The 13,902-nt window shown below is 41.5% G+C and overlaps 1 protein-coding gene across 4 annotated transcripts in view; it reads left to right on the top strand.

The window, feature by feature from the left end:
- Positions 1-13,902, top strand: part of LOC106581831 (kalirin) — a 289,877-nt gene that overhangs the window by 264,303 nt on the left and 11,672 nt on the right. For all 4 annotated transcript variants that reach the window (XM_014164228.2, XM_014164230.2, XM_014164232.2 and 1 more), the window contains 4 exons: positions 964-1,099; positions 4,630-4,689; positions 6,422-6,449; positions 6,717-6,879. In XM_014164228.2, the coding sequence (XP_014019703.1) occupies positions 964-1,099; positions 4,630-4,689; positions 6,422-6,449; positions 6,717-6,879 (387 nt within the window). The remainder of the gene's footprint in view (positions 1-963; positions 1,100-4,629; positions 4,690-6,421; positions 6,450-6,716; positions 6,880-13,902) is intronic.

Below are 13,902 nucleotides of genomic sequence, written 5' to 3'. Positions count from 1 at the left end.
CAATTTTGACATAAGCATGCATTTGCAAGGCAACATAAGTTTAACTTGTTTGCGTTAGAAGAACATCAGTGACATTGTTAATATTGCTAACTCTGCAGTCAAACTGTACCTTTCTCCGCTGACCACTGCTCTTACAGCATTAGACCTAGATTCCATTCTTATCTCACATTGAGGATAAAATTAATAGTGAAATCAGTTACCAGTTATTTTTTTATGTTGATTTTCATTTGTAAAGATCTCTATCAAGTTTAATTGTGGCTTGCCATCCATTTCTTCCCAATGATGGACCATTTCTAAATCATGGGCTTTATTAAAGTGATCATCATTCTCATGGACATGTCCCGGTGGTGTATAAATACATTGACAAAACATCAACACCACTTCTGGGATCTACATAAAGGAGTGAAGACATTAGGACTATTTCAACAGCATTTTATTCACTTTCTATATGATTTGTTTATTTTTACCCGTTTTGTCGACATAGTCTGATTGTATTATCGTAGACAACTTATTTTAATTTTGTACTAACCACACCGGTCCTCGACAAAAGTTGGCTGTGTACAAAGCAGCATCATTGGAAATCTCATGACAAAGTAGAGCCATTGAATGGTTGGTCAGATGCAACAAACTATGCTGCTTTGACACAAATTGTCTGTCCACAATGGGGTAAGAGAATCAAGGTATGGCAGCGTATGGAGAAGACACATTTAAATAGCTTGTCCGTCTTGTGTGTCTACATTTCTAATACACAGTGATACAAATATGAACAGTAGCTTTTTTTTCTGTTACAAAGAAGGTACATTTCTGTCTCTTTCCTTTGCTTTCTCTTGATCTCAATCTCACTCTTTGATTTTCTTTTGTTTCAAATAAAGTTGGCTAGCCCCCACTCAATCCCCCCTGCACCTCCTCTCCCCTCACTGTGAATAAGCCTGGATTTGACTGGTACATTTCTTGGCACAACAGGAAATCTCTTTCATGGAATACCCTGCGCTCGAGAAAGCGGACAGAAAAGGATATCAATGGCAAGGGTGGTGATGCAAAGGTTGAGAATGGACTCCGTAAGCCCAAGGAGATTCTCAGCACCAAGGTCACTGTCGAAGTGAGTAAGCAGGCTAACGGGGGAGATGGCGTTCTATGACCCTGGCTGCCAATCCCTCACCTGTGTGCCGTGATGTTAATAATCTCCCAACACTTAAACATGATAATCTAACTGCACTGTCTGCTCTCACTTTGGTTTGACTCCCCTTTATGCATGACACTAATGAGTCAAGTGACTTCTTGTCTGTGAATTGTGGTAGTTTTGGTTTTGATTAAGCTAACTTTTGTTTTTGTTCAAATTAACAACTTTTGTTTACATTAATACCACTGTGAAACCACCATTTTGATAACATATGTCCTGGAACCTATGAAGCTATCTCCTAAATGAAAGTCCTCATTCCAGAGTATGGGTTTAGCATGAAGGTATTATAAGCTGTTCACTTAGCTGTTCATTTAAAACACACTGAAACTGGATCTCACAATACAGTGAATCATCAATCTACACACAATACCCCATAATGACAAAGCCAAAAAAAATGTTTTTTATCTTTGCAAATGTATATAAAAAAACATACCTTAAGTATTCAGACCCTTTGCTATGAGACTCGAAATTGAGCTCAGGTGCATCATGTTTCCATTGATCATCCTTGAGATGTTTCTACGACTTGATTGGTAAATTCAATTGATTGGACAGGATTTGGAAAGGCACACACCTGTCTATATACTGTAAGGTCCCACAGTTGACAGTGCATGTCAGAGCAAAAACCAAGTCATGAGGTCGAAGGAATTGTCCGTAGAGCTTCGAGACAGGATTGTGTTGAGGCACAGATCTGGGGAAGGGTACCAGAAAATGTATGCAGCATTGAAGGTCCCCAAGAACACAGTGGCCTCCATCATTCTTAAATGGGAGAAGTTTGGAACCACCAAGACTCTTCCTAGAGCTGGCTGCCCGGTCAAACTGAGCAATCGGGGGAGAAGGGCCTTGGTCAGGGAGGTGACCATAAACCAGATGGTCACTCTGACAGAGCTCCATAGTTCCTCTGTGGAGATGGGAGAACCTTCCAGACGAACAACCATCTCTGCAGCACTCCACCAATCAGGCCTTTGTGGTAGAGTGGCCAGACGGAGTCCACTCTTCAGTAAAAGGCACATGACAGCACACTTGGAGTTTGCCAAAAGGCACCTAAAGGACTCTGACCATGAGAAACAAGATTCTTTGATGAAACCAAGATTGAACTCTTTGGCCTGAATGCCAAACATCACATCTGGAAGAAACCTGGCACCATCCCTACGGTGAAGCATGGTGGTGGCAGCATCATGCTGTAGAGATGTTTTTCAGTGGCAGGGACTGGGATACTAGTCAGGGTCGAGGGAAAGATGAACATTGCAAAGTATAGAGAGATCCTTGATGAAAACCTGGTCCAGAGTGCTCAGGACCTCAGACTGGGGCCGAAGATTCAACTTCCAACAGGACAAAAACCCTAAGCACACATCCAAGATAACGCATTAGTGGCTTCGAGACAAGTCTCTGAATGTCCTTTAGTGGCCCAGCCAGAGCCCGGACTTAAACCCGATCGAACATCTCTGGAGAGACCTGAAAAAAGCTGTGCAGCGACACTCCCCTTCCAACCTGACAGATTTGAGAAACTCCCCAAATACAGGTGTGCCAAGCTTGTAGCATCATACCCAAGAAGACTCGAGGCTTTAATCGCTGCCAAAGGCGCTTCAGCAAAGTACTGAGTAAAGGGTCTGAAATACTTATGTAAATGTGATATTTCTTTGTGCAAACATTTCTAAAAACCTGTTTTTGCTTTGTCATTATGGGGTGTTGTGTGTAGATTGATGAGAAAAAAAACTATTTAATACATTTTAGAATAACGCTGTACCGTAACAAAATGCGGAAATAATCAAGAGGTCTGAATACTTTCCAAATGCACTGTACATTACATTATCTTTCTGTATCAATATACAGTATCAGTGCATTTCAAAGTAAACCCATATCAATTCCAAATGATGCTATGCTAAGTCTGCCAATCCAGCTATCATCTTAAGCATGTTAGAGTACATTATTTTAATTTGACAATTATGACCATTCAAAAAATCACTAAGTTTGCTTGCAAGTTTGTCCTCGTCATGGGTTGTTTTAATATTTATGGCACTACCCCTACACTCCCAACATCAAATACTGAAAAAGAGACCTGCACATAGAATTACATGTCTGCTTTAGTGTGTTGTTAATTATCTTGTTAGATTGCATTGTTTCAGGTGTCTGCTCTATAATTTCTATGATTTAATGTAGCTACATTTTCCAGCTCATCCAATATGTATATATTGATACATTTACCTCCAATAGGCTCAGTCGTTCCCAAGCAACTCTACGTTGCAGATTCACTCTTTATTTTCTTACATTCAAGCCTTCCCACATACTATATGCTGGATTGGACCTCTAGCCCTTATCCCCATAGGCCATCCAAGCTAAAACAATTAGTTACCTTGCACTGTAGGTGTATGTATCCAATCCTTTCAGATATACAGGAATGCTTGGGGAGTATGGGCTATGGGATGAATTTGGAATTCAGCACAAGACATATTCTGTCTTTAGCACTATATTTACTAGTAAGCCCAAATCCCATATCAACAACCCATACACAGTTAAGTGATAATGCCCCTAGAAGCCGGTGTTTGGAGAATATATTGGCACGGGTATCCTATTCTCTGGCATTATCACTTTTATATAACAGGTTACCAACATATTCAAATAATGATTGACATATTTTCATAAAAATGTTTACTTTGAAGAATTTATTCATACTATTTCATCCTTCCATAAGACATAGTCCTGACACAAATCTAGGATTGCTACCCAAACCGGCTGGTCGTTCGTTTGTTCTATCAGTTCATTTGCTAGAGACGCGACCCAGTCGTTCAGTCTTTTTGTTCTGTATCTATGGACGCGACCCAGTCGTTCGTTCTAAATGTTCCATTGTCATACTGGCTGGCAACGTTCTTATCCCTTGCTTGCTAGGGAGACAACTACAGCCAATTTACAGTCACATCATGCAGCTAGAATAACAGCAAGGTAGCTGACAGCAAGTTTTATACAAATCTCCGCTGTTGAAAACTAAATGTTAGTCTAAAAGAAATGTGAGATAATGTCTAGATGCTTTTTATAGTGGAGATCAGGTTTGTAAATTGCTTGGCTGGGCTGATGGTGGATTGCACAGTCAGATGGAACAGAGTAAATAGACATTTTAAGTCATATATTTAGTCCGGTGGTAACTTGTGGAATAGACACCAGCTGGAATGCGGTTTTAACCAATCCGCATTCAGGATTAGACCCACTCGTTGTATAATAGCCTACAAAGAATCCTTGGCCCACATTCAGAAAGCTTCTCTGAGTGGAAGTGCTGACTGAGCTAGTATCAGTTTTGACTTTTCGATCATAATGAATAAGATTGTATGGACAGATCCTACATCAGCACTCATACTCTGAGACACTTTGTGAATACAGGCCCTGACCATGCCTCTAGCTTGGGGACCCCAGGCCTTTGTAACCTCTCTAATTTTGCTCTCTCTCATCCCACACCGCAGGAGTCAAACAGCTCAGAGGAGTCAGATTGCGATGATGAACTCCCCAAAACTAGCATGGAGGTAGTAGTACACACTGATCTGCCGTCATGCATGCTGCCCAGTTGAGTTTCTGTAGCTAACCCAGTGAGCACAAGAAGTTGAAAATGTCCTTTCAACATATTTTTCAACCAAAAATACGTATTCGTAACGTCTTTTCAACGTCTTTTGCTCGTAGGGAAGTCTGCATATTAGCAAGAGGAAACTACACAGAGCATCTTAGGGGTTTCCACTGTGGTCAGGAGCATTTTCCCAAAACACCAGGTTCCACATATTGTTGCACTAGCTACAGAGGTTTCATCCATAGAAATATAATCACTAGAACAGACATCCCCATCCAAGTCAATGGTTATGCAATGGGTGGACTGGCAGCCATTTGGAAAATGTACCCATAGAAGTATGGTTTTATCCTGAGCAGGAAGCAACAGGAACCAATTTTTGTTCCTGCTCTTTATCTGATAGCATTTTCTGGATCCAGCCTCAATGAGGCCATGGGTGGAGTTTGTAAATGCATTAGCCACCGATTGGTGCACAATATTAATACATCAGATAAGCACCTGGGGTGTAATCATTAGTCAAACGTATTGCAACAGAAACCGTTTACTCCAAACGGAAGATGTTTTTCAACGAAAACAAGAATTTCTATTGGACAAAGTCAGGTAGGTCCCTCACCGTTTTGTTCCGTTTGGCTCTATTTGGTTCCTAGTGATTACACCCCTGAAACACATGAGCAAAAGAAAAAAAAACATTTAAAATGCGTCTATTTGGTTGAAAAGACGTTGAAAAGACGTATTTTCAACGTCTTGTGCACACCTGCATAATTGTAACTACAGCCTGTGGACCCCCAGGAACAGTAGCTGCTGCATGAGCAACAACTAATTGGGATCCTAATAAACTAAACCAGCCTGCTCCCCTCTACAGCTTGCTTGGTCCTGTGTGGCTCAGTTGGTAGAGCATGGCAGGTTCAATTCCTTCAGGGGCAACCCATATTAAAAATAGATACACGCACAACCAACAGTAAGTTGCTAAATGGCACATATTACTATTGAAAATGCTCTAGTACCTCCTCAGTACCAGTTCGTGGTCATTGTATTGGAAAAGCATCCTCCTTTGCCTTTAACAGACTTGACCTATCAGCAGGTGTGTTAGTCTGTTGTAAAGATGTCCACCCTTTTTGATTTTCAATACAATTGTTCCTATAACATGTCATTATATCCCTAAACCAGTTTTAGTGATATTAAGTAGGTGCTGCATGTGCCTCTTGTCTGATCTCAAGCATCCACACGTTCTCTTCTTGTGTAGCAGTGTGGTTTCCATGGAGCATTACTGCAACCTAGTGTTCCTACCTTGGAATAGGTTCATGAATGTGAAAAAAGCCTCTCACAAACCCATTGAAGCATGTTACTACTCCTGACCTATCTTCTTTTGGATCCCCTGGTGCTTGCATCCCATGCTGTTTTTTTATTGAGAACAATATTTATATTATGCGTTTTGTTCAAATGGGTTTTGAAGATTTTTAAAGGCATAGTATGCCTAAATGTCACAAATGAATGTGGGGTACGATGCCTTAGTACAGTAGCCTATATTGCAAATAATGTTTAAATGGTAGTACACAACTGTAACACAGAACTCTCTGAGGTATGTATGTATGTATTCACTTTTCATTTTTTCATTTTCAATAAGCAAAACAGTGCGTATTCCAAACAAGAACATTAGTTCATTCATATTGCCTAACAGCCGTACCTTTTCTTTGCAGATAATGAACCCCAATTTTATACAAGAAGGTAAGATGAACTATCAGAACATAAGCCCCTGCGTTTCAATGCTTAAGAGTGAAATCAATCACTTAATTACTGAAATGTCATGGATCCTGAGTCTGGTTGTGTCTCAAATGGCACCCGATTCCCTAATAGTGCAGTACTATTGACCAGAGCTCCAAGGGCCCTGGTCAAAAGTAGTGCTCTATATAGTGTGCCATTTAGGATGTAGTGTATATTTGCTGTTAGAATAATGTGGTGTGGTTAGCTGACACTGTGTGTGAATGTATTTAGTGGCTCCAGAATTCCTGATACCACTAGCTGATGTGACGTGTGCATTTGGGGAGACAGTGGTCTTGTGCTGTAAAGTGTGTGGACGTCCCAAACCCAACATCACTCTGAAAGGACCCGATCAGAGTCCGGTTGTCAACAACTGTCGGTTCACTATCAACATTAGGTAAATGGACTATAAGGCTTCTAGTTAGAAGTTCTAGATCTGATCTCCAACCCTGTTCCTGGAGACCTATCTCCTGTACAGTCTTGTCTCATATACAAGACGTAACATAGTAAAGATACTCAAATCAGTATTATACTGTCTGTTACGTTTGGTGTGGTTACATAAGATAGAATGTTACTTAATGCAAAAATTAAAAAGGTGGTTGGTCGAGGGTATAACACGAATGTCCAGCAACCAAAAGGTTGAGCGTTCGAAACTCATCATGGACAATTTTAGCTAATTAGCAACTTTGCATTATTCTATGTTTTATGTTAGCTAACCCTACCCCAACCCTAACTTATCCCTTTAACCTAACTCCTAACCATAACTTAACTGAACCTTAACCCTTTTAACGCCTAGACTAGCTAATGTTAGCGTTAGCCACCTAGCTAATGTTTGCCATAACCAATTGCAATTCGTAACATATAATACGAAATGGATGATGGACTTCCACAAATGAATATACAGTGCCTTCAGAAAGTATTCACACTCCTTGACTTTTTCCACATTTTGTTGTGCTAGAGCCTGAATATAAAAATGATTAAATTGAGATTTTTTGGGGTCACTGAAATACACACAATACCCCATAATGTCAAAGTGGAATTATGTTTTTTGACATTTTTACAAATTAAGTAAAATGTCTTGAGTTAATAAATATTCAACCCGTTTGTTATGGCAAGCCTAAATAATTTCTTAAGTTCTTAAGTCAAATAAGTTGTATGGACTCACTCTGTGTGCAATAATAGTGTTTTACATGATTTTGGAATGACTACCTCATCTCTGTACCCCACACATACAATTATCTGTAAGGTCCCTCAGTCGAGCAGTGAATTTCAAACACAGATTTGACCACAAAGACCAGAGAGGTTTTCCAATGCCTTGCAAAGAAGGGCAGCTATTGGTAGATGAGTAAAAAAAATGGATGGTGTATCAATACACCCAGTTACTACAAAGATACAGGCATCGTTCATAACTTAGTTGCCAGAGAGGAAGGAAACAGCTCAGGGATTTCACCACGAGGCCAGTGGTGACTTTAAAACAGTTACAGAGTTGAATGGCTGTGATACAGTAGGAGAAAACTGAGGATGGATCAACAACATTGTAGTTACAGTGCATTCGGAAAGTATTCAGACACCATGACTTTTTCCACATTTTGTTACATTACAGCCTTAATCTAAAATGGATTCAATAAAAAAAATCCTCATCAATCTACACTCAATACCACATAATGACGAAGCAAAAAAAAGAAAAAAGATACCTTATTTACATAAGAATTCAGATCTTTTGCTATGAGACTCGAAATTGAGATCAGTTGCATCCTGTTTCCATTGATCATCCTTGAGATGTTTCTACAGCTTGATTGGAGTCCACCTGTGGTAAATTCAATTGATTGAACATGATTTGGAAAGGCACACACCTGTCTATATAAGGTCCCACAGTTGACAGTGTATGTCAGAGCAAAAACCAAGCAATGAGGTCAAAGGAATTGTCCATAGAGCTCTGAGACAGAATTGTGTCTCGGCACAGATCTGGGAAAGGGTACCAAAACATTTCTGCAGCATTGAAGATCCACAAGATCCCAGTGGCCTCCATCATTCTTAAATGGATGAAGTTTAGAACCACCAAGACTCTTCCTAGAGCTGGCCGCTCGGCCAAACTGAGCAATCGGGGGAGAAGGGCCTTGGTCAGGAAGGTGACCAAGAACCCAATGGTTACTCTGACAGAGATCCAGAGTTTCTCTGTAGGGATGGGAGAACCTTCCAGAAGGACAACTGTCTCTGCAGCACTCCACCAATCAGGCCTTTATGGTAGAGTGGCCAGACGGAAGCCACTCCTCAGTAAAAGGCACATGACAGCCCGCTTGGAGTTTGCCAAAAGGCACCTAAAACAATAAGATTCTCTGGTCTGATGAAATCATGATTGAACTCTTTGGCCTGAATGCCAAGCGTCACGTCTGGAGGAAACCTGGCCCCATCCCTACGGTGAAGCATGGTGGTGGCAGTATTGTGCTGTGGGGATGTTTTTCAGCGGCAGGGACTTCGGGACAAGTCTCTGAATGTCCTTGAGTGACCCAGCCAGAGTCCGGACTTGAACCTGAAAATAGCTGTGTAGTGACACTCCCCATCCAACCTGACAGAACTTGAGAGGATCTGCAGAGAAGAATGGGAGAAACTCCCCAAATACAGGTGTGCCAAGCTTGTAGCGTCATACCCAAGAATACTCGAGGCTGTAAAAAAAAGCTTGTTTTTTCTTTGTCATTATAGTGTATTGTGTGTAGATTGATGAGGGGAAAAAAATATTTAAGCAATTTTAGAATAAGGCAGTAAGGTAACAAAATGTGGAAAAAGTCGAGGTGTTGGAATGCTTTCCGAATGCACTTTACTCCACAATACTTAGCTAATTGACAGAGTGAAAAGAAGGAAGCCTGTACAGAATAAAAAATATTCCACAACATGCAACCTTTTAGAGCTGGGTAGCATAGCAGGGCGTTCTAAAGGGCTATATTAAGGCTCCAGTCTTTATGGAGGCTTGGGTTCAATCCCACCGCTGCCATCTTTAGTGAGATTCTTTGCGCAAGTCTTCAATATCTACCAGCATTTCGCTACACCCGCAATAACATATGCTAAATATGTGTATGCGACCATTAAAATTAGATTTGATTTGTTTGCAACAAGTGTGGTGGAATTATTGTAATCAAAAGGAGAGACTTTTAGATTTCTTCAAAACAATCAAACCTTATTATTTAATTACTGTCTCAAGGTCAACAGTGATGAGCGACTCTGGGATGCTGGCCTTCTAGGCAAAGTTGCAAAAAAAGCCATATCTCAGACTAACCAATAAAAATAAACAGTTAAGATGGGCAAAAGAACACAGACACAGTACAGAGGAACTCTGTCTAGAAGGCCAGCATCCCTCTTCACTGTTGACGTTGAGACTGGTGTTTTGCAGGTACTATTTAATGAAGCTGCCAGTTGAGCACTTGTGAGGCGTCTCTTTCTCAAACTAGACACTCTAATGTACTTGTCCTCTTGCACAGTTGTGCACCGGGGCCTCCCACTCCTCTTTCTATTTTGGTTTTAAGCCAGTTTGCGCTGTTCTGTGAAGGGAGTAGTATACAAAGTTGTACGAGATCTTCAGTTTCTTGGCAATTTCTCACATGGAATAGCCTTCATTTCTCAGAACAAGAATAGACTGATGAGTTTCAGAAGAAAGTCTTTGTTTCTGGCCATTTTGAGCCTGTAATCAAATGCTGATGCTCCAGATACTCAACTAGTCTGAAGGGCAGTTGTATTGCTTCTTTAATCAGAACAACCATTTTCAGCTGTGCTAACATAATTGCAAAAGTGTTTTCTAATGATCGGTTAGCCTTTTAAAATGATAAACTTGGATTAGCTAAGACATTGGAACAAAGGAGTGATGGTTACTGATAATGGGCCTCTGTACACCTATGTAGGTATTCCATTATCCAGCTACAATGGTCATTTACAACATTAGCAATGTCTACTGTACACTGTATTTCTGATCAATTTGATGTTATTTTAATGGACAAAAATTGTATCTTTTCTTTCAAAAACAAGGACATTTCTAAATGACCCCAAATTTCTGAACGGTAATGTATATCTTCATAGACAGTGAAAAGCTAATATTTAATGCGTAATTAAGTGCATGCAACAATGGAGTTTAATAAAAATAAGCTTTAGTTATCTATCACACTCCAATGGATCAGTATGGTGGAAATAACTATTTCCATCCCAGAAACTAAAATTAGCATATCTTGTTGGACAAATCCAGGTAGTGACTCCTGGTTTAAGTTAAATGTATTCCGTTGGTGCCTAATGAACATGACCCAAGACAAGCATCATGATTCCACTATTTATAAGGCAATGCCTATAGATCAAATAGATTAGGATCAGTTTCACTCTCCGGATCAGAGTTCACCCTCTCCATTCACCAAGGCATGCTGAGAATAGTGGCAACATCTTTAGTTCATAACAGCAATCAAAACAATCAATCCATAATACATTAATTGCTTCACTCGTATAGTTATTAACATACTAAACTCAAATCAATCCTTCAGTTTAAAAAATAATTCCGTTTCCAAATCATAATCAAAACCCGTTTAATTATCCAAACCAAATTTACAATGACATTGCTCAGTGATTTAAATTGGTCCCATCACTCAAAGTCAAAACCCCTCAATTTAACACACATCAACACTGGCAGAATGTACATTTATATTAGCATACAGTGTAATTCGAGTTTTAACTTATCATGATTATAATTACAGATCAGTGTCCTAATGCATTCTTAATCTAAATTTACTATAATTTTATGTAGTGTGTAGACCTCTACAATCAACCTGATCCCTCCCCCCCTTCAGGCACTGATTCTTCTGGCATCTTCTTCATTGTCTTCTTCAGATAGCTTTACGGTTCAAAGTGGATGACCCATGATAATGTCCCAATTTCAATGTCTCACCTGAGCCGCCACCACCTTTACCACCCATTATGTCTTGTCCATTTGTCAACCAGTATACCAACAACATAAGAGAAGTTTGGAACAGATTTCTCCCAATGCTCACTCCATGCGGACTCCTGTCACACTCCTGAGAGAAAAGACATGAGAGAAAAGCAGTTGATAGCTCCGATTGGATGCTGCATACAGGGTGCTGGCTCAGGACTCCGGTCTCTCGGTAGAAGTGGTGCGGACAGGGCCGTATTGAATGCTTTTTTCGCTTTTCTTCAGCCAATTAGGGCTTTTGAGGTACACCCACTGTTCGGTCCAACACAACAAACATTCCTTCACATATCACTCAAGGTGTGTAAACTTCAATCCAAAACCTCAGAGGACTGCTACCTCCCCCATTATGACACACAACTCCCCATGTGAGTAATGTGTAAAAAAATAAATAAAAAAAAACACTACTACTGGTCAAAATAAAAATAGAACAATATAAACACTACCCTTAACGCCATAAAGAACAAAAAGTATACCCATATGGTCATAGGAAAATAGACTTAAGACAGCCTACCCTTAGTAAAAGGCAACACCCTCTCCTTCTTCACAATGGTCCAAATCACAAATATGGCTAACAACTATAAACATCATCATAATTATCAATATTACAAATGACCTTCAAATCAGTATTACAAATGACCTTAAATTCATTATCCAAATGGCTTTCCAGTGAGGGTGATCAAACCACACAGGAAAGTCAGGACAGAGGTCAGAGGTCATACAAACCCTTCAAAGAAGTGTTTCTTACTATATTAGACTAATTAATAAGAAACAGTCAAACATTTCATTAATTTCGTATCCCAGGTTTCCAGTAAATGACCAGGCCTTATTTCATTTGGTAGTTTATGGCCTCAATCTCACAGACTGCTCTGCCCAAGACCACAGGCCCGGGAAACATTTCGAGGAGAGACAATGAAACCCCCAGACACTGCAACATGTATCTCGTCACCGAGTCAAACGATTCCCTCCCATATTATATTATATGACTGGTCTCTTTTTTTCCATAACAAGGTCAAATGATTCTGGTGTCATTACTAGACCAATGTCCAACAACATATGTAATAGCTATTTCACCTTAGATGTTTCCTGAACCTCTCTAAATGTAATACTTTTTTCTGTCGCAAATGTAATCAATGTCTCAGCGTAAGGAATCAATGATCCTTGCTGGTAATCTAATAATTTCAGCCTGTTGCATTAATTTAGTAAACATACAAACCTGTTGTTTAACAAATCCAGGGTCTGGGCTGGGGCGGCGACCCGCACCGGAGCCGCCACCGACACTAGTCACCCACCCTACCCTCCCCATTTGGTTTCAGGTTTTGCGGCTGGAGTCTGCACCTTTGGTGGGGGGGGGGGTACTGTCACGCCCTGACCATAGACAGCCCTTGGTTCTCTATGGTGTAGTAGGTCAGGGTGTGACTAGGGGGTGTTCTAGTTCAATATTTCTATGTTGGTGTTTTGTATGGTTCCCAATTAGAGGCAGCTGGTAATCGTTGCCTCTAATTGGGGATCATATTTAGGTAGCCATTTTTCCCACCTGTGTTTGTGGGATATTGTTTGTTTGTGGTGGTGCTTGTTACACCACGTAGTCAGATTGTGTTGCTTGTTTATTGTTTTGGTTTAGAAGTTTCACTTTAAATAAGTATGTGGAACTCAACAAACGCTGTGCCTTGGTCCGTCTCTTATCAGCACCGTGACAGAATATCCCACCAAAAGAGGACCAAGCAGCGTGTTCGCGAGGTAAAGGAGTTTTGGACATGGGAGGAAGTCATGAGTGGATGTGAGACCCTTCCTTGGCGGGAGTCACAGAGGACTCAGGAAGGACAGCAACGACGCCAGGAACCGTGGCCACAGAAACCCCAAGATTTTTTTTGGGGGGGGGGGCACAAGGGGTGTTCGGCGGAGCAGCGGAGAGTGGAAGAGCGGGTCATCAGTCCGGTGCCATCTGTGCCAGCTCCCAGTACTCACCCTGAAGAGCCAGAGACCGTCAGGGGGGCGATGGAGAAGTTGGGAGAGAGAGAGAGATGAGAGAGATGTTGGACAAGTGTGTTCTGCTCAACATTCGACCTGAAGACCCTGTCAGCAGTCTGGTGAAGTCTGTGCCGGCTTCACGCATCTGGCCTCCAGTGCGCCTCCCCAGTCCGGTACGTCCTGTGCCAGCTCCCCGCATCCTCCCGGAAGTCTGTGTCACCAGTCCGGTGACACCTGTGCCAGATCCATGCATCATGCCTCCAGTGCCCCTCCCCAGTCCGGTACGTCCTGTGCCTGCTCCCTGCACTCACCCTGAAGTATGTGTCACCAGTCCGTGCCGGCTCCACGCATATGGCCTCCAGTGCGCCTCCCCAGTCCGGTACGTCCTGTGCCTGCTCCCCGCACTGGGGAGGGTAGGGGGGGTGACTAGTGTCGGTGCCGGCTTCGGTGCGGGTCGCCGCCCCCGCCCAGACCCCGGATCCGGCCATGGCGCCG

This window comes from Salmo salar, chromosome ssa21 (assembly GCF_905237065.1).
Source record: "Salmo salar chromosome ssa21, Ssal_v3.1, whole genome shotgun sequence".
Lineage (NCBI taxonomy): Eukaryota > Metazoa > Chordata > Actinopteri > Salmoniformes > Salmonidae > Salmo > Salmo salar.
This window is presented reverse-complemented; position numbering and strand designations above follow the sequence as displayed.